General features: G+C 41.6%; 1 protein-coding gene across 1 annotated transcript in view; it reads right to left on the bottom strand.

Moving 5' to 3' along the window:
* PRG4 (proteoglycan 4) overlaps nt 1-19,684 on the bottom strand; it is a 33,496-nt gene extending 13,812 nt beyond the window's left edge. Inside the window, exons 1-5 of the mRNA XM_054980343.1 lie at nt 19,564-19,684; nt 17,613-17,732; nt 11,380-11,598; nt 9,880-10,020; nt 1,828-8,415 (exon numbers count right to left, since the gene is read on the bottom strand). Of these exons, the coding sequence (XP_054836318.1) occupies nt 1,828-8,415; nt 9,880-10,020; nt 11,380-11,598; nt 17,613-17,732; nt 19,564-19,684 (7,189 nt within the window). The remainder of the gene's footprint in view (nt 1-1,827; nt 8,416-9,879; nt 10,021-11,379; nt 11,599-17,612; nt 17,733-19,563) is intronic.
* Nucleotides 19,685-25,397: the final 5,713 nt, after the last annotated feature.

The following is a 25,397-nucleotide window of genomic DNA, read 5'->3' as shown; positions in this document are numbered from 1 at the left end:
CTACCAATAATTCTATTGATAGATAATGATATTTTCTTTTGTCATTCCCCTGTACAAAACCAATCACCATTTGCATTGTATTACAAATAGGGAAGTGAAGGGAGAATTGTGCCTATAGATGAATTTCTGAAAGGATCATTTGGGCTAATGTGCGTTACCATGACTCTCTCCCAAAAAGCAGTTATGGGGAACTTTTTGATGAGATATTATTGCTTAGAGTATTATTAGAATTGAACACATCTATGAATGCAGTGTGGTGGAAAGGAGCCTCTGTGGTGTATGACTATCATGTTGCACTTGGACCACACAAACTTTGGTTCACATTCCTACTCAACTATGAAGATCACTGGGTAATCTTGGGCTAGTCTTTCAACCAAACTTACCTCAAAGTGTTGTTGTGAAGATAAGATGGTGGTGAGGGAACCTGACATGAGCTCCGTGGAGGAAGAGTGAGGTAAAAACTAAATAGTTTAACTTTCCTGAGGCCATCAAACAAGCATATAAACGATTTAAGATTTGACACTATATCCTTCGGATGTACTTCTATACCAAACTACTTTGCTCTACCCATTGAATTGTTTATAAAGACAAACTTCCTCCTCAAACTTTTCCCTACAACAGCAAATTACAGTGCCATTATCAACGGCAAGTGTGTATTCCTTCTGAAGTTATCACAGCAGAGAATCCTGTACAATTTGGTTCCATTGTGCATCAGCTGATCTGATATATTTTAAAAATGTTTTAACATTAGACCTCAGACTTGGCCTTTAAAAGTAGAGTGATAGCATACATGCTACCTTCTCTGCTTTGTTTTTGACCATGTTGCATATTCTTCTGTTCTTTCTAGTTCGTACATGAATTTGAAAAAATTGAGAATATTATGGGAAAATGGCACTCTTGCAAATACACATGGCACTCTTACAAATGCATATGCAATCTGAGTGTATTGCTCTTAAGACTCTTTTTTTATCCCAGCTGTCTGGAGGCTAAAGAATGTATGTACTATTAAGCACAACACAAACAATTTTAAGGAGCTAATTGTATAGGATGCCTCCATTGTAGTGGCACTGGCAAACCATCTTAGATCCATTTATAGGTTGATAGGAGCATATTCATGAATAGGGTAGGAGTCAATGGACGGAAAGCTGGAGAGATGGGCATGAGAATTATGGAAAGCAGAGCCGTTGCATGAGCACATTGGATTCCCAAGGAAGTCCAGTGAATTTTTGGGTCACTTTTTCACTTGCAGGTCTTTGCAAGCCTAGCAACTCAGTGCTCAACTTTTCCATGGTCACTTCCGAGGGCTAATATTCCTCCCAGACTAGCTCTTTCCAAATCTTACATTCGTGTTTACCAAACCCTGGTATGCACATATTGGGAGTATGCGCTACCTGCGATGCTCCAGATATGCATGGTCGCTATAGATGAGGAAAATTCAGCCCTCTACAGCAGGGGCATCTTTTTTGGTTTTCTGTAATGGGTAATGGTAAACTTACTCTTTGGAATATATTCAAGATAAAGTGGATTTTTATTTTAAGATAATTAGTTTGTTAAGATAAAGAGCTGTGGTTCCATGTTAATACTCATAATATTTATATATCATAATCACCAGAAATATAGGTAGCCCTGAGGAATAATCATAATGCAACTTGAAACAAAGGATGAAGGCACCATTCCTCTGTTCATAAATAACTTCCCATATCCTACAATAAAGCATGTAAATATGTATTTATATATACCACACACATAAACTCACCCTACATTCCTTCCAATTATTTTAAGATATCAATATTCATCCGTAGTACAAGTTTAAAGAAATGAATATACCTTTGTATAATACCGGTGTGACTATTTTCTCCTCTCGAATATATTCTCTGGTTATGTTGGTAATCCTCTCAGGATGTCTAGCTGTATAAGTTGTAGAGTACCTTGGAGTAGGGTAATATGTCACTCGTCTTCTTTTCGTAGTTACAAGAGTGGCTGGGAAAGTTGAGGTATACTGTGTGGTCTTGTCAACTGTAGAAGTTGGCGTGTTGGGAGATTTTGATGTAATCAAAGATGTAGTCACCTTTGTTATTGTAGTATTTGTACTCTTGTTAGCAGGAGTTTTCTTGGTGGGTTCTGTATCTGAAAAAAGATCAATTTTTGTATTAACACTACGTGCTGGATAGTCAGGTCTATTCAATGGGTCGGTGCTTGAAGAAGTAGTAGCAGTTGTTATCCGAGTAATTTTAGTGGTAACTTCTGGCTTGACCTTTTTGTCATTGCCATTTGGGTTACGTGAGCTAGGATTTGATTCCGTTGTGATAGTTGTAGAAGTTTTGGTGACCTTGGTAATGCTGCCTGGTTTGCCAAGTTCATCAGGATTAGGGGGATTGCTTATTGGATCAGGTTCTTTTTTGACAATGGTAGTAGTTTGTGTGACTTCAGTTGTGCGATCTGGCTTATCAGGTTTTGGTCTATCATTTGGTGAGTTAGACTGTGTAATTATTGTTGTTGTCTCTGTAACTTTGGATGTAACAAGTGGTGGGTTAACTTTACTAGCACCATTGGGACTGGGTTCATCATTTGGTGATTTAGACTGTGGTGGTCTTTCTGGGATCTCAGGATTTTTTGGTGGTTTGCTTTCCTCACCACCATTAGGACTGTTTGAATCAAATTGTGTTGTTATTCTCTCTCTGATTATAGTAGTCCTTTCTGGTTTGTCATTTTTATCATCAGTAGTAGGGCTGGGTTGGCCACTTGGTGGATTAGTCTGTGTTATTATTGTCTCTCTGAATGGAGTAGTCTCTTTTGGTCTACTGTTTTTATCATCATTAGTAGGAATGGGTGTGCCGTTTACTGGATCAATCTGTGGTGCTATTATCTCTCTGACTATAGTAGTTCTTTCAGGTTTGTCATTTTTATCATCACCAGTAGGGCTGGGTTGGCCTCTTGAGAGAATGGTCTCTGTTGTTATTTTTTCTCTGGTTGGAGTGGTTTCTTCTGGTCTATCATTTTTATCAACACCAGCAGGGCTAGTTTGACCATTTGAAGGATTAGTCTGTGTAATGATCATCTCCCTAACTGGATTGGTTCCTAGAGGTTTATCCCTGTTATCATCAACGGGGATGGGTGTGCCATTTACTGGATCAGACTGTGTTATTTTTGTTGCCCTGACAGTAGTAGTCTTCTCTGGTGTGTCATTTTTATCACCATTGGTAGGGCGCAGTTGGCGACTTGAGGGGTCAGTCTGTGTTATTATTGTCTCTCTGGCTGGATTTTTTCCTTCTGGTTCATTATCAGGGATTGGTATGCCATTTACAGGATCAGATTGTTTTGTTACTGTCTCTCTGACTGTAGTAGTACCTTCTGGGTTGTCATTTTTATCATCAGGAGTAGGGATAGGTTGACCATTTGAGGGATAAGTCTGTGTTATTATTGTCTCTCTGACAGGAGTGGTTTCTTCAGGTTTATCATTTTTATCATCAACAATAGGGATCGGTGCGCCATTTACTGGATCAGTCTGTGTGACTGTCGTCTCTCTGAGTGTAGTAGTCCCTTCTGGTTCTGGTGTTACTGTCTCTCTAACTTTAATAGTACCTTCTGGTTTGTCTTTATCAGTAGGGACGAGTTGGCCACTTGAGGGATCAGTTTGTGTTATTATTGTCTCCCTGACTGGCCTGGTTCCTTCTGGTTTATCATTTTCATCTCCAGTAGGGATGGGTGTTCTATTTATTGGATCAGTCTTTGTGACTGTCGTCTCTCTGAGTGTAGTAGTCCCTTCTGGTTCTGGTGTTACTGTGTCTCTAACTTTAACAGTACCTTCTGGTTTGTCATTATCAGTAGGAATGGGTTGGCTACTTGAGGGATCAGTTTGTGTTATTATTGTCTCCCTGACTGGCCTGGTTCCTTCTGGATTATCAATTTTTTCATCAATATCAGGGATGGGTGTGCCGTTTATTGGATCAGTCTGCATAACTGTGGTCTCTCTCACTGTAGTAGTCCCTTCTGGTTCTGTTGTTATTGTCTCTCTGACTGTAGTAGTACCGTCTGGTTTGTCATTATCAGTAGGAATGGGCGGGCCACGTGAGGGATCAGTTTGTGTTGTTATTGTCTCTCTGACTGGCCTGGTTCCTTCTGGTTTATCGTTTTCATCACCAGTAGGGATGGGTGTGTCGTTTATTGGATCAGTCTGTGTAACTGTGGTCTCTCTCACTGTAGTAGTCCCTTCTGGTTCTGTTGTTATTGTCTCTCTGACTGTAGTAGTACCATCTGGTTTGTCATTATCAGTAGGAATGGGCGGGCCACGTGAGGGATCAGTTTGTGTTATTATTGTCTCTCTGGCTGGCCTGGTTCCTTCTGGTTTATCGTTTTCATCACCAGTAAGGATGGGTGTGCCATTTATTGGATCAATCTGCGTAACTGTAGTCTCTCTCACTGCAGTAGTCCCTTCTGGTTCTGGTGTTACTGCCTTTCTAACTGTAGTAGTACCTTCTGGTTTGTCATTAATATCATCACCAGTTGGGTTGGTTTGACTGCTTGAGGGATCAGTTTGTGTTGTTATTGTCTCCCTGACTGGCCTAGTTCCTTCTGGATTATCATTTTTTTCATCAATATCAGGGATGGGTGTGCCGTTTATTGGATCAGTCTGTGTAACTGTGGTCTCTCTCACTGTAGTCCCTTCTGGTTCTGTTGTTATTGTCTCTCTGACTGTAGTAGTACCGTCTGGTTTGTCATTATCAGTAGGAATGGGCTGGCCACGTGAGGGATCAGTTTGTGTTGTTATTGTCTCTCTGACTGGCCTGGTTCCTTCTGGTTTATCATTTTTATCATCACCAGCAGGGATGGGTGTGCCATTTACTGGATCAGTCTGTGTAATTGTGGTCTCTCTCACTGTAGTAGTCCCTTCTGGTTCTGTTGTTATTGTCTCTCTGACCACAGAAGTACCTTCTGGTTTGTCAATATTATCATCACCAGTAGGGTTGGGTTGGCCACTTGAGTGATCAATTTGTGTTGTTATTGTCTCTCTGACTGGCCTGGTTCCTTCTGGATTATCATTTTTATCATCACCAGCAGGGATGGGCATGCCATTTACTGGATCAGTCTGTGTAACTGTGGTATCCCTAACTGTAGTAGTCCCTTCTGGTTCTGTTGTTACCGTCTCTCTGACTGTAGTAGTACCTTCTGGGTTGTCATTACTATTATCACCAGTAGGAATGGGTTGACTGCTTGAGGGACCAGTTTGTGTTGTTACTGTTTCTCTGACTGGCCTGGTTCCTTCTGGTCTATCATTTTTATCATCACTAGCAGGAACAGGTGTGCCATTTACTGGATCAGTTTGTGTTATCGTGGTCTCTCCAACTGTAGTAATCCCTTGTGGTTTAGGTGTTATTGTCTCTATGAATGTAGTAGTCCTTTCTGATTTGTCACTATTAAAACTGATTCGGTCACTTGAAGGATCACTCTGTGTTACTGATTCTCTGACTGAAGTGGTTCCTTCCAGTTTATCATCAGGGATGAATGTGTCACTTTTGGAGCCAGTCTGTGGCTGTGTTATCGTCTCAGTCCCCGTAGTGCTTATTTCTGGTTTATCGTTTTTATCATTACTATCAGGAGTAGGTGAGTCATTTGAGGGATCGGTCACTATCTCTCTATTTGTAGTAGTGCCTTCTGGTTTAACATCTTTATCATCCCCCATAAGAACAGGTGTGCCATTTACTGGATCTGTTTGTGTTGTTGTTGTTGTTGTCGTCGTCGTCTCTGTGCCAGTAGTAGTCCCTTCTGGCTTGCCACTTTTATCATTACCATCAGGATTGGCTGTGTATCCTAGATCTGTCTGTGGTTTTGTTATCTCAGTGATTGTAGCAGTACTGTCTGGTTTGTCATTCTTACCATTATCATCAGGATTTACTAAGTCATTTGTTGGATCTGTCTGCCTTATTGTTCTTCCTGTGGGAGTAGTATTACTTTCATCTTTAACATCAGGGATAGGTATTTTACTTGAAGGATCAACCTGTGTTATTGTTTCTGTGACTGTAGGTGTATCTTCTGTGTTGTCATGTTTAATATTGGTATTGGGGTTAGATGTGCCTCTTGTTAGATCTGTCTGTGTTACTGCCTGAAGAACTGCAGTTGTCCCATCTGGCCTGTCATTTATATTACCACCAGCAAGAATGGGTGTGACATTTACTGGATCAGTCTGTGTTATAGCTGTCTCGGTGACTGTTGTACCGCTTCTGGTTATGTCATTTTTGTCATCACTAGTAACTTTATCACTGTCACTTGTTGCATCAGTTTGTGTTACTGCTGCCTCTGTGCTTCTAGTACTACTTGCTGGTGTGCCATTTATATTACCGGTACTTGGTTTAGCTGTGTCACTTGTTGGATCAGTCTGTGGTGTTGCTGACTCTGTGACAGTAACACTCCGTTCTGTCCTGACACTCCCATAATCACTTCCAGGCTGAGGAGAACTTGTGAACAGAGATAAAGGAGTTGAGGGAAAGTCTGTTTGTTGGTATTGAGGACTATCTGGTTTGGGAGACTTAACATTTTTAGTGGTTTCTTGAGGATTGTCTGAAACTGTCATAAGTGGCGTGAGAACTGGGTTGTCTTGAGTTATAAGCTGCTCTGGCTCATTAGTTGGTGTCTGAATTAGAGCAGGGTGTCCAATGGTCCCAGAAGTAATTCCTGATTCTATTGTATTTGTAGTATCTCCAGTGTTCGTACCTGATGGTGGAACAGTGTCTTTCTTAGAGTTGTCCACTAAAGTTGTCAGCTCTGTAGTCGACACCCCTTCTGTAAGAGCAGTTGTTGTACCTGAATCTTCATTTTCTGAAGTTCTCAGTTCACCAGGAGTAATTCTTTCTTTGATCACTGTAGTGATCTCTTTACTGGTACTGGGTATCTCTTTAGAGTTTGTTGTTTCTTGATTATCTACTGCAGTTGTCTCTTTTACAGAAATAGGTGTCTCATTTTCACCAACTGTTGTTGTCTCTTTATTACCTATGGCAGTTTCTTTTTCTGTAGTTGTAGCTGTGTCTGTGAAAGGTGTAGTTGCTGGTTTTTTGTCAGCAGTAGTTGTGTCTTTGGCTTCAACAGTGCTACTGGCTGTTATCAGCTCCTCACTCATAGATTCTGTTCTCTCTGTGGTTGTTATGTCTTTATCAGCAGTAGTTGTCACTTTTGTATTTATAACAACAACCTCTTCACTGGCTGATATCGAGGAATATGTATTTGAAGAACTTGTTACTGTTTGACTTCCTGCTGCTGTTTCACTTTCACTAGTTTTATCTGTTGTTACACTCTTTCCAGCAGCAGCAGTAGTGTCTTCATTGCGTGGTGTCGTTGTGTCTTTATTATCTGTGGTTCTTTCAGTTACTATGGAGACAGTACCTGAACTAGTTCCATCTGATTTATGAGTTATTAGAGTCTCTGTTGATGTAATGCTTGCTATTGTTGTAGTAGTAGTGTCTGCGTTTCTAGTTGTATCTTTAATATTTGTGACTACACTCTCTTTATTTGCAGTGGTGGTATCTGTTTTATCACTTTCAGATGCTGCATCATTCTTGTTTGTTGTGGTTGAAATCTGGTTGTCTGCACTGGTTGTGTCCTTATCAGTTGCTGATATTGCTTCCATAGCTACAGTAGTGGTATCTCTTTTGGCTATTGTTGTTGTGCCTTTAGCTATAGAGGTTGTGGCTTTCATACCAGCAGTACTTGTGTCTTGGCCCACAGTGACACTAGCTATGGTAGACAATGTCAAAACATCACTGATGCTTGAAAGAGAGCTAGGTGATGAGCTACTGTTTGGCCTTAATGGTTTTGTAGTAATAATTGTGAAGGATGTTGTCGCTTTTTCAGACTGGGAAGGAGGGATCTGGCTAACATGATCTTCAGATAAAGGAGTTGTTGCAGTACCTTGATTTCCTTTGGTTATATGCTCCGTATTAGGTTGCTTTGTAGTTGTAGAAGGCTGACTAGTCGTTGTAGGTGACATCATTGTTGTCATAGTAGTAGGTGTTGTTGTGGTGGTCATAGTAGTAGCCATCTTTGTAGTCATAGTTGTAGGTGTTGTCATGGAGGTCATTGTAGTAAGTGGCCTCGTTGTGGTTGCAGTAGTAGATGGTCTTGCTGTGGTAGTAGGTAGCCTTGTCGTGGTTGTAGTAGAAGGCAACTTTGTCGTGGTTGTAGTAGAAGGCAATTTTGTCGTGGCTGTAGTAGAAGGCAACTTTGTCGTGACTGTAGTAGAAGGAAGTTGTGTTGTGCTTGTGGTAGAAGGCTGACTCGTTGTGGACATGGTAGAAGGCTGACTGGTTATAGTTGTGGTAACGGCTGTTGTTACTGCATTGTCTAACCCACTGCCATCTTCCTCAGAAATCACTTTTATCGCTTTGGTTTTTGAAGTCTTTGATGATAACTTTGATGATTTTTTAGCTAAAAGAAATGGATAGGAAACAACATATTAACTTATTAAATACACATTTCTATTTAAAAAATTCACTTCTAAAACTTTTTGGTTTGGTTGCCTCGGATCTTAAGAATCTTAACACAGTGATTTGACAGAAGCTAACAGGACTATGCATTTAAAGGCATACCAATTGCTGGCTCTTTTACTAGGAGAAGGACAGAGAAAAATCTCTAAAATAAATTTTAAAAAAGATCTCTCTCACACACGAATACGCACGCATGTGAACACACATACATGTGCGTGTAGAACTATACAAAATCATGCTTTTTGATATATACCAACTGGCCTTTTGCAATGGTCTACAAAATTGTCTCTTTTTCCAATGCAGTTGAGAGGGCAATGTTGAATAAGATCTCTAACAATATAATTCTTCTCCTTGTGCCCTGTTTCTAACTGTTTCTCTAACCAACATGGCATTTTAAAACCAACCTTCAGACTTCTGAAAGGAATTCATACACTCTCCTCTAAACTGGAGTGACTTCAGAGCAGCAGTCTATATGGAACCCAGCCTTGTAAAACAAGTTCAGACCACATTTAGGTGCTCTTTTGCAAAATGAAAAAAAAACCCTGATTTTTTAAAAAAATGTGTTTTGGACTTGCTATACGCCAAAGTTCACCAGACTCTCCCTCCTAAATTAATCCTTGTTGCAAGCCCCCAAAGTATAATTCTGTATTTATTGCAACCAACATAGTTAATATAAATTAAATATGTGTATCCCATCCAGTCTGATCCAAACATTATTGAGAATGTATTTGGTGCAGGAATATTTAAGGTTAGGCATAACTCAAATAAATTTAAAATGTCGGCTTCGATACTAAGCAGCGCAAGCAGATGCACATGTGAGGAAAGCAACTTCTTTACCTCCCCCTTGCTAGTGCAGCTTTCCTTTTATTTATTTACTTTAAATCATTTTTAAAATCAGACAGACAAAAGTATTTATTTACTTGCGTATTTTCAAATAAACAGCTCCAACTCTGGTGTGAGTTGCCATCAGCAAGTAACCTACCAAAATTTGGGGTGAGTCCATCCTGGCCTCGAACTTGGCCAGTGTTACTGCTGGCTTCATACTTGCTCCTCAGTTAGGATCTTATCAGTCTACACTAATAAAGTCTATTGAAATAAGCTTAAGATCCCCAATACAGCACAGAGCAGGCAAAACAAAATACTAACAGCCAATTAGAGTCAGTCCAAAAAAAATTCCTGCTCAGACTCAAAGTGATCAGTTAATCCCATACTTATACAGTGTAATCCACACACTCCTGCTCTCCGCAGGGGGCTGATCCCTACACTTATGGGCATGGATCTAATAGCATTTGCCAAACTATAAACCGGGTCTTTTATCAGAGGAAAGGAATAATGAAAAATCACATCATGTTTTTTTCTTTTACATCTTCATTTCTGCATGTTTAAAAATGATCAAAAAACATACCTTTCAATTGTTCTTTTATTTTCTCATTGTTTTTCTCATTTTTCTTCTTGTCCTTTTCACTGGCGTTGCTTGATGTAGCCATAGTTCTCCGAATTTTTGAAGAAGATGAGGAGGAGGAGGAGGACATCTTCTTAGAACGTTCTGCAACCAAGCAAAACAATCAACAAAAACAAAGTTATACTGAATGTAGTTTTTCTCTGACTTTTTTTTACTGATGGAGTCCTTGTTCTCAGACCAAATGCGCCAACGGCCCCACGGAAGAAGTCCAAATTATAATATGAAACATATCTTTGATCACTTTGGAAACTAAAGTGCAAAATACCAAAAAGACCCTCCTGCTCCTGATATAGTTCAATGTAGGCCTTGGCCCTGTGGGGAAAAAAATCATCTGCTCCTAATCTTGAGCAGTTTCAGGTGGGTAGCTGTGTTGATCTGTAGTAGAAGAGCAAGATTCAGGTCCAGTAGCACCTTGGAGACCAACTAGATTTCCAGGGTATGAGCTTTCAAGAGCCAAAGCTCACACCTTGGAAATCTAGTTGGTCTCTAAGGTGCTACTGGATCCAGACCTTACTGAACTGGAGCAGTATGGGTTGGTAAGTAAGCCCACGAGTCACACTATTTGCTGCATTGTTAATTTCACTGCAGGAATCACGTTTTTCCCTGCAAGCAAACCTAAATCTCAGAATGAACTCTGAAGAGCTGCACAGCTAGTCCTACCCGCTGGGGCTTTTGTTTGTCAAACATTCTGCCATAGCATATGGCCTAGCATGTTTCAGAGAATTCTCAAAAGCAGTTTAGAATGTAGGCTGGGGTGTCTGCTGTTTAAACAATGCAGGCAAAATCCCACTAGGCACAGCTAACCACAGAGCATCACGTGTGCACAAGCCTTCCTCTCTCTGTCCTGTCCATCCCATCCTCACCAAAAACCAGAAATCATTTGTAATACAAAGAGTATTTGGTCCTCTTTCTTGCCAAACTGCAGTCTTTCCTCTAACCAAGAATGGTGATGGAGAGTGCCTTCAAGTCATAGCTGGCTTATGGTGACCTCCCCCCTGGTGGGGTTTTCATGGCAAGAGTCTAACAGAGGTGGTTTGCCATTGCCTGGTCGTAACAGCACAGAGGTCTCCCATCCAATTGCTAACCAAGGCTGACCCTGCTTAGCGTCTGAGATCTGACGATATCAGGCTCACCTGGACTATCCAGGTCAGGGCTAGCCAAGAATAAAAATCAGTTAATCAAATGTAATTAAAATTATAGGAATGTTCTTTTGTAAAATGGCAAATGAGGCTCTTTGGAAGTCTATAAAGGAATTTCCCACTGCACCTTTCTCTAGAAATAGATCTACAAGTGTCATCCACTGACTCTTTCTTAATCAGCCCCTGCTAACATTCCTGAGGTTCACACAACCAGAGAACAACCAGAGAAGAAGCCAAATCATGACTCAAAAAGAAAAATTCAGGCAGCACATCCCCAAATTCCCAAAATGTGTTTTTCCCCTACCTTCCATAATTTCATGGGATACTTTCTTTTGCTTCTTTTTCTTCTTTAATGGCTTAGGTTTGGGTTTGGGTTTCAGCTTGGGTTTGGGTTTGAGTTTAGGTTTCGGTGAACGTTTGGTTGTTGACTTAGTAGCTGGAGGACCTGCTTTCGGTTTCATAGCTGTGGACGGTTTAGTCATTGGGGCGGTGGTAGTAGAAGGTGAGGTTGCGGTAGTTTGGACTGCAACAAGACATAAAAGACATATCTTACTTGAGAGTTCTCTTCTATGTCTCAAGCAACATACAAAGTTAACCTGGTTATAATCTATAATCATACTTTTTAAAATGTTTAAAGTTGGGGGGGGGGGTTGCTGGGGATAATTTACATAAACTTAGCAAGGTTTCTTTAGGCAGAGTCATATTCAGACTTTAATTTAGATCCCAGCTTCCCCTATGATCTGCAAGATTCCTCCAGATACAATCGTTGACTTGCCAGTTTCTACCCCTAATCTACTCCCCTGACTAGGGTTGCCAACCACCAGATGGGCCCTAAAGATTTCCCAGAATTATAATTGAGTCCCAACTATGGATATCAGTTCCCCTGAGAGAAAAGGCTGCTTTTGGAAAGTGGACTCCTGTAATAAGCTACTGAGGTCCCTCCCCTCCCCAGTGACCACTCCAAAGTCTTCAAAATGGCCCGACCCAGAGCTAGCAGTTCTACTCCTGACTCAACCAGAAGGCCAATATTTTTTATTCCAAAAAATGGCAACCCCACACCCAGGGTCAACTACTGTAAGAGGTGTGCCAAGATCAGAACAGAATCTTGTAGGCCGTAAACATAAATTGCTTTAAAAGAAGATCAGACCAAAGAATGGAAAAGAAGTCCATCAATGGCTACTAGCCATAGTGACTAAAGATAACTTCCACTCTGTCAGAGGTGGTAAACCTAAGAATACCTCCACTGGAGGCAACATCAGACAGGGCAAGAAGCAGCTTTGGCAACTGGTTGGCCACTGTGTGAAACAGGATGCTGGACTACTTGGGCCACTGGTGTTCTTCTTATGTTCTGATGTTCTTAACTGACGGGGTAACAGAAGTGGGATAGGAGGGCAATAGTCAAGTGGCAAACCTCATGCATATGAAGTAGTTGTGATGTACTGTAATGAACAGATGGCATACCACCACAGATACATCTATGTACAAGATGGTTGTATTCAGGGCACTGTGCCTGTTGCACACTGAGCAAAACTGATTGTCGAGAACCATGTCATGTATGGGCAGCTGCATTTTACCTGTGATTTTAAAAAGCGGTACTTGTAGAATTTCTGACTGTTATGCAGCCATTAAAGGCACAAAATGGGAAATGGACAAAAGGTAGCCACCATACACACAATTCAGTTCCAGACAGCCAGAGTTAGAGTAAGCTGATGTAAAGGAGGAAGACCGGGCTTCTGTAATCTGAACAGATCTGTAGATTTGGAATTTCCACACATGCAGCATTTCTTATCCCTTTCACATTATCTTCACCTGCCAAAATTCCCTCTTCTACGAAACTCTTAAAGGTCCAAGAAACCTCTCCTGTTTTGTTTCCAGTCACCCTAATTAGCATTAAACCACGCATGGGTCTTCTGAACCAGCCCCAGACAGTAGCTTTGCTTGCATGACAGCCAGACCTTTGGCTTAGTTGCATTAGAGGCAATTTATTTGATGGCAGACCCTAGTCTGGGAAACTGACTCTCTACAAAACAAGGGAAGGTGCAGTTTACACTGGAGAGGCAGTGGAGGGTTGGTATAGCTTTTTCATAGCTTGTTGTTTCTCCTCAGTAATTTCTTCACCTCTGGCCCTGTCTGGCATGGGGGAGCAGATGGAGTGCCAGGTTGAAAAGAAGGGAGAAGAAAACTTTAAAGCATGCTACTTCTGCACTGCGGGTTGTGCCTTCTTCCCCTCTCTCTCCCTCTCTCCCCCGCCCCCCCACCCCTCTCTCTGTCAAAGACAGGGATTCCCAGACCAGCATTATGCTCCTAAGTAGTACCACACTTTTCTAAGTTCACTGTAAAATGTAGATGGGTGTAACTCTTGATGGCACTTTACACATACACACAACTCTGCTTAGAACTGCCCTGCCAGGTCTGTCACAAAATAAATACTTTGGCTGGCCTTTAGTCTTCTTTAAAAATGACTTCTTGCTTGAAAGACCGAGTTTTTGTGGAACAGCACAGAGCATTGGTTCCATTTCTGCTTCCTTGGGGGCTAAGAAGGCAAGATTTTCCAAAGGATGTTGCCCTGGACTCTCTATTGTCCTCTTATTACTAACCTTCTACTGGACCAACTTCTAACCTGGCATAACTCCACTGAAGTCAAATGAAGTTATGTCTGCTGAAAATCCAGACCTGACTATAATAAATAGGAGGCAGTAAATGTGGGTGTGGGTGGCATATATAAAGGCTAAAAATAATGGGGAAATAAATAAATGGTTCTCTACAAATTTTTGATTCTCTGTTGGTTTTTAGCACTTCCTGCATTTCTTTTATAGCGAATTAGTTACATGCTCATTATGATAGGTGATGCACGTGTGGCCCAAAAGCTTGGGACCCTTAGAGGAGGGCAGTGTGTCTCTGAAAGTTCTTTCACAGAGCCACAATCTCCAGCATGATCCATGTCACTAAAAGTTGGACTTGGTGGAAGTACATATTTACAGTGAAACATCATACAAATAGCAGCACTTTTCCCCATAGGAGCAAATAGCAATCATCACTTTATTGAAAGTGGGCATGAGGATGCCATTGGGTTTGGGGGCTAAATGTGCTCCCTGCTCCAGATAACACCAGAATCTGGGATGAAGAGAAGGCATCCCAGAGGTAGCTCATTAGTCTGTCCTATAGGACTTAACCAGTTATTGAGAACTCTTGTCTTGGTTTGCTGTTGATGTATGTGTGTGATGCCTTTAGCCAGGCTCCAGTCAGACTGCTGAACAAGATTTTGGTCCATGTGACGAGGCTCTCCACTCAGGTGCCCCCACAACCCACGAATTGACCCCACCCTCTCCACACCAATTCCCCCACTTTTATTGTTTTATCATGTTCTAGCACGATATTGCTAGAGCATAACAGAAAGAATAACGAGATCTCACCATTTGATAAATAAATACCCAGAGATCTAGTTCTCTTACCGACATGAAAACCTGTGTCTGAACTGCCTCATTTCTAATGGGGCCTCATAACAGCTCCTTCATACAAAAGTGCCCTCCTGAAAGAAATTTGGGAAGACATCCAGTCTACCTTTCTCTCTGAGATGCTAATTTTCTATGTGGAAAAGACTTCTTTAAATTAGATCCAGAGGAGTTAGCCGTGTTAGTCTGTAGTAGCAAAATCAAAAAGAGTCCAGTAGCACCTTTAAGACTAACCAATTTTATTTTATTGTAGCACAAGCTTTCGAGAATCAAGTTCTCTTCATCAGATGCCTGATCCGAACTGGTCAAATACAGAAGAGGAGGGGAGGGGAAAGAACAGGACATATATCACAAGAAGACAGGATGCAATTAGTGTGAAGGCAATCAAAACATTCCTTTGCTTGTAAATGTAAACATCTCCTTTTGGTGTGGAGTCAGTTTGCCGCAGTGAAGGTATACAATTCCTATGTAGTATAAGCCCTCGATAACCACAGCTCTCCCTGCCAGCTGCATCTGACAAAGAGAACTGTGGTCCCCGAAAGCCCACACGCACTCAGGCTGAGATAATTGACAAACAAAGCCCACACCAGGCGTCTCTGGGCTCCCCCAGACCACGCCTCTGTAAAGGAAATCTGTTACCTGTGATAATGTGATAACCATTCATAGTCTCTATTCAGTCCCAGCTTGACAGAGTCAAATTTGCATATGAATTCCAATTCAGCAGCCTCCCGTTGGATTTTGTTTTTGAAGGGTTTCTGTTGAACCACAGCGACTTTTAAGTCTTTGGTGGAATGTCCTGGTAGATTGAAGTGTTCTCCCACTGGTTTTTGGACGTTTCCATTTCTAATGTCAGATTTGTGTCCATTTATTCTTTTGCGTAGAGGTTGGCTGGTTTGTCCAATGTACAGAGCAGAAGGACATTGTTGGCACATGAGGGCATATATCAGATTGAGATAATTGACAAACAACAACACCTAAAGCAGAATCTCAGCCGTGGAGAAAGAGAGGCCATAAACAGCCTCCAAAATAATTCTGACATCGTAATCAAGGAAGCTGACAAAGGCGGGGCAGTTGTCATCATGGACAAACAAAATTATATACAAGAAGCAGAAAGACAACTCTCCAACACAACATTCTATAAAATACTACCTTCTGACCCCACGGCTGAGATTCTGCTTTAGGTGTTGTTGTTTGTCAATTATCTCAGCCTGAGCACGTCTACGGAAATGTCAATGTAAAAGTCGCCACTGAACTTTGTCACTTCGTACTCACTCACAATTACTTCGAATTTGGTGACAACTTATATCTACAGGTGAATGGCACAGCCATGGGCACACGCATGGCACCACAATATGCTAACATATTCATGGCGGACTTGGAGCAACGCTTCCTCAGCTCCCATCCACTGGAACCACTACTATACTTAAGATTCCTGGATGACATCTTCATCATTTGGACCCATGGGAAGGAAGCCCTTGAGAGATTTCATCAGGACTTCAATAACTTTCACCCTACTATCAACCTAAGCCTGGACCACTCTACACAACAGGTACACTTCCTGGACACCACTGTACAACTACATAATGGACGAATAAATACCACCTTATACCGGAAACCAACAGACCGATACTCATATCTACATGCCTCCAGCTTCCACCCTAAACATACCACTCGGTCTATTGTCTACAGCCAAGCCTTACGTTACAACCGTATCTGCTCCGATGCTCTCGACCGAGACTCACGCTTAAGAGATTTACAACAAGCATTTTTTGAGACTACAGTACCCACCAAATGAAGTGAAGAAACAAATCAACAGGGCCAGACTAGTACCCAGAAACAGTTTGCTCCAGGACATACCTAAAGGAACTAACAACAGAACACCACTGGTTGTCACCTATAGCTCCCAGCTCAAACCCATCCAACGTATCATCAGGGAGCTACAACCCATCCTGGAAAATGATACCTCTCTCTCAGAAGTCCTGGGTGGAAGACCTTTCCTTGCCTACAGACAGCCCCCCAATCTTAAACGACTTCTCACTTACAATCATGAATCGGCCAGCAGGGCCACCAGCACAGGTACCAGGCCCTGCAACAGACCCAGATGCCAGCTCTGCCCCTATATCTACCCAGGGAATACAATTACAGGACCCAATGGCATCAACTACACTGTATCTGGCTCTTACAGCTGCTCATCCTCCAATCTGATATATGCCCTCATGTGCCAACAATGTCCTTCTGCTCTGTACATTGGACAAACCAGCCAACCTCTACGCAAAAGAATAAATGGACACAAATCTGACATTAGAAATGGAAACGTCCAAAAACCAGTGGGAGAACACTTCAATCTACCAGGACATTCCACCAAAGACTTAAAAGTCGCTGTGGTTCAACAGAAACCCTTCAAAAACAAAATCCAACGGGAGGCTGCTGAATTGGAATTCATATGCAAATTTGACTCTGTCAAGCTGGGACTGAATAGAGACTATGAATGGTTATCACATTATCACAGGTAACAGATTTCCTTTACAGAGGCGTGGTCTGGGGGAGCCCAGAGACGCCTGGTGTGGGCTTTGTTTGTCAATTATCTCAGCCTGAGTGCGTGTGGGCTTTCGGGGACCACAGTTCTCTTTGTCAGATGCAGCTGGCAGGGAGAGCTGTGGTTATCGAGGGCTTATACTACATAGGAATTGTATACCTTCACTGCGGCAAACTGACTCCACACCAAAAGGAGATGTTTACATTTACAAGCAAAGGAATGTTTTGATTGCCTTCACACTAATTGCATCCTGTCTTCTTGTGATATATGTCCTGTTCTTTCCCCTCCCCTCCTCTTCTGTATTTGACCAGTTCGGATCAGGCATCTGATGAAGAGAACTTGATTCTCGAAAGCTTGTGCTACAATAAAATAAAATTGGTTAGTCTTAAAGGTGCTACTGGACTCTTTTTGATTCTTTAAATTAGAGGAACACTCAACCATTGGAGCTGCCACTTGTAATCTGCAACGGTTCCATCCAAGCATAGGTTGCCACCTCAACATGCCGGGGTTCAGGCAAAATTATTTCCATGTAATGTTTAGGGTACTCACCTCCTAGACAGGCCTGTTCGAAGTCTGGGCAGCACTTGCCATATAATGGACAGTCTGGATCACAGTCACATGGTCTCCCTCTTACAAAGCCCTCAGAGCAACGACCTTTACAGGTGACTTCTACACAGGAGGATGTAAGCCAGTTAGCTGTCTTTCCTTTGCATGGAATCAATTTTATTTCAAATATTATGGGTTGATAGATGGAAGATTTTCATGTCAATGGTGTCATGGCAAGCATCATTCAAAAACCCCTGAATTAATTCATGACCTCATTGTATGGGTCATAATTTATAGTATATTGGATATAATTTAGAATCTATGAGCTGGATCCTATGATTCTCTTCATTCAGACCTTTCTCTAACTTCAACAAGGAAAGACTTTATCAGAGACAGCCTTTCTCTACCAGCACCCCATTGGAAGAAGTCCTTTTCCCTTGAAGGAAGACAGAAGAGAACCATAGGATCCAACCTTTTGTTGTGTTTCTGTTGAATCAGCCTGGACTCAAGAACAATTCAATTGCTTCTCATTTAATGTCACTTAAAAATTGATGTCATAATATATTAGTTAAGGTGACATGTTTTCTACCAGTCCACACAACAGTGTTAAAAGTGTTCCTTCAGCTTGGTGGCTCTTCCACTGGAAGAGGAATTACTTACGTTGGAAGACAGCTCCATTGGCTGAAGGAAGGCTACTTAGGTAGGATAGCCATCATTTTATTCTTATTTCGAAGAAATATAATTACAAAAACTTACCCAACTTCTTTACTATACCTGCTCTATGTCCTTCAGTTTTATTCAGTTGCAGATAATCACCAAGTAAAACATAACACATTATGTACCTGTGTTCTTTTCAAAGTAAAATAATTGTAGAACATGCATTCAAGACATTGGAGTGTGGTTATTGGCCCTCATTTAGGGCATCCGCAAATTCTACCCTCACAAAGTATTTGACATACCATACAATGGGACACTCACTTATTGGGATGGCTTGTGATGTGGCTAGAAAAGTAGTTAAGGAAATTGACAGCTTGTTTGTATTGATGTAGCATTAAGAAGAATAGGCCAGATACAAATATTTGCCTTGTAATCTAGATAATGCAGTACTAAAATATAGCACATATGAAAACTCATGCTTAAACCTTTTGAATGATTGAGGCCCAGTTCTCACTGATTTTTAAGAAACTGGATAATTCCCATAAGGTGATGCCCATGACTAGGACATACATGAAACATGTTTTGTCAATGATTCATGCGCACTATTTGTTACCCAGCGATCTTGTGAAATGCATGGTGGGAACAAATTGCATGTAAAAGTCATTTATCTGACATGACATGTTTCCACTGCCCACAGGAATTATTTGTAGACAGCTGAAAACTGTGCAAAGGGAACTCACCCTTACTCTGCAAATCGTACTTCAACATTTACCAAACAAAGTCAGGACGAGAGACACAAAACACATGCACACACAAAAGGACCATCAAGGACTCTAAGACAAGGAGGAGCAAGTACCAAAGGGAAGGATCTTAAGGCAGTGGTTTTCAAACTTCTTACTAATACCGAACCCTTTCTACAACAAATTTATGTGGAAATAAACTCTCTCATATCTGCCATGGAATTCCATAACACTATCTGTTCTCATGGGGTGCTGGCCTGCTGGGCCTAGATGTTGGCCGTGTACAAACTGATAGCAACCCTTGGAACATATCCATCACTCTTCACAGCTGTGCCTGGTAGGAGAAATTCTACAATTTTAGATAAGATCTATAATGTCAGACAAGCTGTCTTAAAAAAAAACAACAGAAACGTATTTCCCATTGGTGACCTTGTCATTGAGGAACCTTCCAATAAGTTTATATGAGGTTTCCCAAAACACAGGCTGAAAACCACTCTCTCAGTGCAACAGATCCATGCTTTAAAAAAAAAAAAAGCTATGTGGGATTGAGGACTTACCTGCAATGCAGAGTCTCTTGTAATCTGGGCAGCACTCCATGTAGAGGTAGCAGTTATTATCACATTGGCAGTTATGCTTCCTAGAATACCCTGCCCCACATCTCCCTGCACAGCTTGACATATCTAAAATCATACAATACCATTGTAAATGTTGCCAAACCAAGAATGGTATTTCAGGAAATTAAATGCATGATATGGCACCGGGAAGAAGAATTGTGACCTTCCTCCTTTTCACATGTTGGTCTGGTATATTCATTGTAACACCCCCCACCCCAAGCCCCAAATCCCATACTGCCTTGATCTACAGGCCAAACTTGAAGAGATGCTGAAAGATATGTGTGGTGTAGTGGTTAGCTTGTTAGGCTAGGATCTGGGACACCCAAGTTCAGACCTCCACTCTTCCATGAAAGCTTTCTGGGTGACCTTGCACCATTCAAACATCTCTCAGCCTGACCCACCTCTCAGGCTTGTTGTGAGAATAAATGGCACCTGATGCCTTTTTGCAGAAGGAAGGGATCTGGAGAAGAAAAAGGAATTGGAGAGAAAAGAGGGAACTGCAATGGTTGTAAGAGGGGAGTTAATAGGAAGGGGGGAGTGGCAGCCAGAGTCACACTGAAGAAAGGAAAGGGAAATGCAGCCAAAGACAGAGGTATGCATATAAACTACTATCAAGTTGCAACATCCTTACAGTTACTCAGTAGAGTTTTCCACAGGTTGGACACTTGTCAGCTTCCTTCAAGTTTTGATGGGAAATGTAGGCATCCTGGTCCTGCAGCTGTAATGGAGAGCCAAGCTGTAAAACCAGGATGCCTACATTTCCCATCAAAACTTGAAGGAAGCTGACAAGTGTCCAATCTGTGTAAGGCGTCACTTGTAGTTTGGCCCTAAAGAGAGGAGATTTGCCTAGCCTGCCTCTGCACAGCAACCATGGACGTCTTTGGTGGTCTCTTATCCAACTACTAACCTGGACCAACTTTATGTAGCTTTGAAGATCTGATGAAATCCAGCTAGCCCGGGCCATCCAGGTCAGTGCAAAGGCAGAGGAGGTGAGGGAGTCAGCAAGAGTGGATGTGAGAAAAGTGAGATCCGGCAATGGGAGAAGCAGAACCAGCGCAGGGAGAGGGGCCGTTGGGAGGAAAGAATGGGATTTCTCACGGCTCTGCCCCTGCATAATTTATTCTCTTATGTTCTGCAACTCTGGATGCGCAAAACACAGTTAAAGACTGGTGAAGGAGCTATCTGGTCTTGAAAGCAAAACTTTAATTCAATCAAACTCTTTAAAAGAAAATTGAAGCATTATATATCTTGCCTGAGAGACAAGGAAAGATTCAGTAAGAGAAAACAAGATAGGGGGTTCCCATTCACATGTTCCATGCAACTGAATATGACATGTGCAGAAGTTCCACCACCACCACATGTCTTTTAGCCAGGCCTCATCATTACATGAATATTCCAGCTGGTTTTGAAGCATGGAGAAAACACACAAACCCACTGGGTAGAGCTGGTCCCCTAGGTAATTTTGCCTGCTGTCTTTCACTACAATTTATCTGTTGTGGGTTGTATCCATGATGCCCGAATATGTCTGCTCATTTCATTGCAGACATGATATCTGACTCGACCTAATACTCATTCCATTTTTTGTTTTCGATTCTGTTCATGGAACTGGGGAGGAATTCTAAGTCTAAAAAGGAGGTAGAACCCAACAGAAAATTTGACGCAGCTGATCAGTAGTCTACCACACCTACAGGCCTGTAGCTCTTTCTGACTCCTGGAGGGATCAGTCCTGAGGAATAGCCATACAGGTGTGGGGAGTTGGAATGAGATGGGGCAAGGAGCTAAGATCACTTCTTCCAATTCCTCATGTGTTGTTCCTTTGAGGGGAGGGGCCAATTTCATCCTCTTCGCTCTCCTGGTTCTAACTCCCAACCCTCAGAGCTGCCCCTCTGTGTGGAGCTGGTGGCCCCAGGAACAATCTTATCAGCAGTCAGAGGGATTTGCAGTGATGGAGGGAAACATGAGGAAACTCTGTGTGCCTTTGCACACAGATAGTAGGATATTGCCCACTGCTTTCAATCTGTCATAATCCAAACCAGTACAATGAGCTAGAAGCGCAAAACAAGAATGTTTGGATTAAAATAAAAAATGGACTGACATTTAATTTTCTATCATTTTCTGTTAGTCTAGTAGAAGATCAAATCCTGACAAACTAACACAAATAAAAGATTAAATGAGACACCCCCCAAGATAATAATAGCGATGTTGGATGGGCTCACCTGGGGCTGCCCAGAATTCTACCCCTGCCAGGGCTCCTGACAATAATCTTTAAGGTGAGAGTTAAATATGTGTCTAAGCCATCCAGAAGCCATCCAGAAGACCTGGCTAAGCTGAATATCAGTCTCCAGAGTCCAAGTTCTTCACTGTCACCACTACACCACATTAGGTCTCAGCCCTTATGCACAGTCTCTGTTTTGTTCCAGATTCCATTTGTGACTATGTTATGATAGAAGCAGCCTACAGCTACTGCTGGTAGATGCATGCTTCATTTAATGGGTTGGATCCGGTAGAACCACCCTAATGAATTTACATGTAATTCTAGTTGCCTAGTGAAGCAGTTACATATTGGCACACAGGGCATGAGGGAGGGGGCAAGACTTATGCCTGTCTGTATCGGTTTCAATACAGCAGCCCATCTCCAGCTTTACCTATGATATTACCGGGGCTTTTTTTCAGCTGGAACGCGGTGGAACGGAGTTCTGGAACCTCTTGAAAATGGTCCCGGTTTGGGATTCATGGAGGTCTAACGCAGCTCAAAGAGCTGGGCTGTCCGTGCCGTTGTTTGTGGAGGCTGGAGGGGCGCAAACTGCCCACATCCCCCTGTTCCCAGGCGGGGACCAGGCAAGTACGCTCGAGAACCTGAGGGCATGTTGATCTCAGGTGTGAGGGGGGTTCTACACAACGAGCCCCCTTCCACCCTTGAGGTCCCACCCAAAGAAAGGTTTGCCAAAATCTCTGCAACGGCTCTGGAGTCAGTTTCTGGCATAAGACCTACATGCCCAAGCTTCAGTAAACCAGGAAGGGAATTGGAATTGATCGGATAATTGAAGCAGAAATTACAACCCAAGAGAAACGTCTAAGAAGGTAAAGATTGCTATCTCTCAGTACGGGACAGATTATACAAAGGAGTAAAGAGATAAAGACGATTTAAAAACTGCAAGGGACTTGTTATATATATGAGGGAACTCCGGCAAGTTAAATTTTTAAAAAGTGACATTATAAAGGGAAATAAATGCGGAAAACTGATTATTATTTACATACCTGCGGCTAAGAGGAGATAACGAACTGTGAGAAAGTTTTAACATCGCGAGAACTGCTGTGAAGAAAGGAGGAACAGGAAGTGCGTCAAAATCATAGAGAGACCGGTGAGAAGCGGTTTGCTAAAAGCGGAAGTAGAAAGCCGCCATCTTGAAGAAGGGCAAAGCTGTGGCTTCAAAGAAAATGGAAGTAGGCCATCTTGGATGAGGGTAAGGGTGATTACTTCAACATAAAACCATAGAGAAAAGACGCCCGACATTTTGGACCGTGCAAGCATTAAGTTTTTAAAAATAAGCTGAATTGGGACATTTAAAATTAACAGAAAGGAGTAAAGTAGCGCCACGGAGTTGAGGAAAAGAGGGGACTCATGGGAGCAAGGTAGATCTAGCCCCACGATGTCAAAGAAGGAGTGGCAAACTGCACTGGAAAACTTGGACAAAAAAGTTTCAGAAGGAAATAAAGAGCTTAAAGAGATGATGCAAGAGAACTTTAAAGATTTTAAAGAGGCACTCAAATCGGAGATGGCAGAACTTACAAAGAAAATTGATCAAGTAGAGAATGAACTGCAAGCTACACAGCAGAGAGTAAATGTTGTAGAGAATACAGTTGACACCTTAGCAGACGTGCAGAGAACAGAGATGAGAGGTATGAAGGGAAAAATGGTCGTAGCTGAATGTAAACAAATGGAAAAACAACTTAGAATGCGCGGAATTCCGGAGATTACAGAAAAATCAGCCCAAGAACAGATTTCAGAAATTTTGGCAGGTTACCTGGGAAGAGAGGAAGAAGAGATTGCAGCTCTCCTGGACGTGGCATACAGAATTAATTCAAAATTTGCAGCACAGAGGAAGTTACCAAGAGATATGATTGTGCAATTTACGACCAGAAGTATAAGAGAGACAATTGTAAGCAAACAATTCCAAGAACCATTAGAAGTCGATGGGAAGGTGGTGAGAATCATGAAAGAATTGCCCAGATCGGTGTTGGTGGAGCGGAAAAAATACAGAGAGCTGGTCCAAATGTTAAAGGACTTGAAAATTAGATATAGATGGGAAATACCGGAAGGACTGGCATTTGAATTTGGTGGAACAAGGAAGAACATTAGATGTGGCCATGAGATGGAAGTTTTTATTAGGGACAATGAAAAGGACTTACGAAAAAGTACAAGAATGTAACCATGGAGTGTAAAATTATATCTTGGAATGTAAATGGACTAAATTCACCTTGTAAACGTAAGGCTATTTTCCATTGGCTTCTAAAACAAAAATGTAATATAGTATGCCTGCAAGAGACACATATTAGAAAACAGGACTTAAAGTATTTAAAATTGGCAAAACTGGGAAATGAATTTGCAGCTGCCTCCAAAAAGAAGAAGAGAGGAGTTGCACTGTACATAAAGGAGGAGCTGCAGCCAAAACTAGTTTTAAGCGATGTGGAAGCCAGATATTTAGCAGTGGAAATAATTTGGAACTCAAAAAAGATTTTGGTGATTGGAATTTATGCACCGAACGGCACAAAAGAAAACTTTTTTAAGGACTTGCAAGGACAACTAGAAGAGTTGACTTATGGAACTTGAAAAAAATGAACCCAAAAACATTTGAAGGTGCAAATAAACCTGGCAAATACCTAGCTTGGCAATTGAAAAAAAAAAAGAGAAGAAAACTATAATTAAAATCCGAGAGGAAGATAAGAATATTATTGGACCAAACAGCCATCAGTAAAGCCTTCTATAAATTTCATGCAAAACTGTACCAGAAAAAAGACGTGAATAGGGGTTCAATAGAGGAGTATCTGGAGAAAATGAAACTACCAACGATGTCGGAGGAATGGAAAGAAAAATTAAACAGAGAAGTGACAGAGGAAGAAATAAAAGAGGCCATCCAATCAATGAAACTGGGGAAAGCACCGGGACCGGATGGACTAACAGCAAAGTTCTACAAAGTGATGGCTAACGAATTGGCACCTTTTCTGAGAGAGGTAATGAATGAAGCTATGCAAGGCCAAAAAATTCCTGATTCATGGAACGAAGCTAACATATCACTGATTCCAAAAGATGGACTGGACTTGACTAATGTTAAAAACTATAGGCCAATTTCGTTATTGAACAATGACTATAAAATATTTGCAAAAGTTTTGGCAGAGAGAATAAAAGGATGGCTGGTGGAATTCATTGCAGAAGAACAGGCAGGATTTTTACCTAACAGACAAATCAAAGACAATCTAAGGACAGTAATAAACACTATTGAATATTATGACAAGCATTGTGATAGGGAGGTTGGTTTCTTTTTTGTGGACGCAGAAAAAGCATTTGACAATCTGAACTGGGACTTTATGTTTGCCACTATGGAAAAGCTGCAAATGGGAGAAAGGTTCATACAAGCGGTCAGAGAAATTTACAGAGACCAAAGTGCAGCGATTGTAGTGAATGAGGACTTAACTAAAAAATTGAAAATAAGCAAAGGAACAAGACAGGGTTGCCCTCTGTCTCCATTGTTGTTTATTCTGGTTTTGGAAATATTGAT

The sequence above is a fragment of the Eublepharis macularius genome, chromosome 5 (genome assembly GCF_028583425.1).
Source record: "Eublepharis macularius isolate TG4126 chromosome 5, MPM_Emac_v1.0, whole genome shotgun sequence".
In the NCBI taxonomy this organism is placed as follows: Eukaryota; Metazoa; Chordata; class Lepidosauria; order Squamata; family Eublepharidae; genus Eublepharis; species Eublepharis macularius.
The sequence above is the reverse complement of the archived record's forward strand: the minus strand, read 5'-3'. Positions and strand labels throughout refer to the sequence as shown.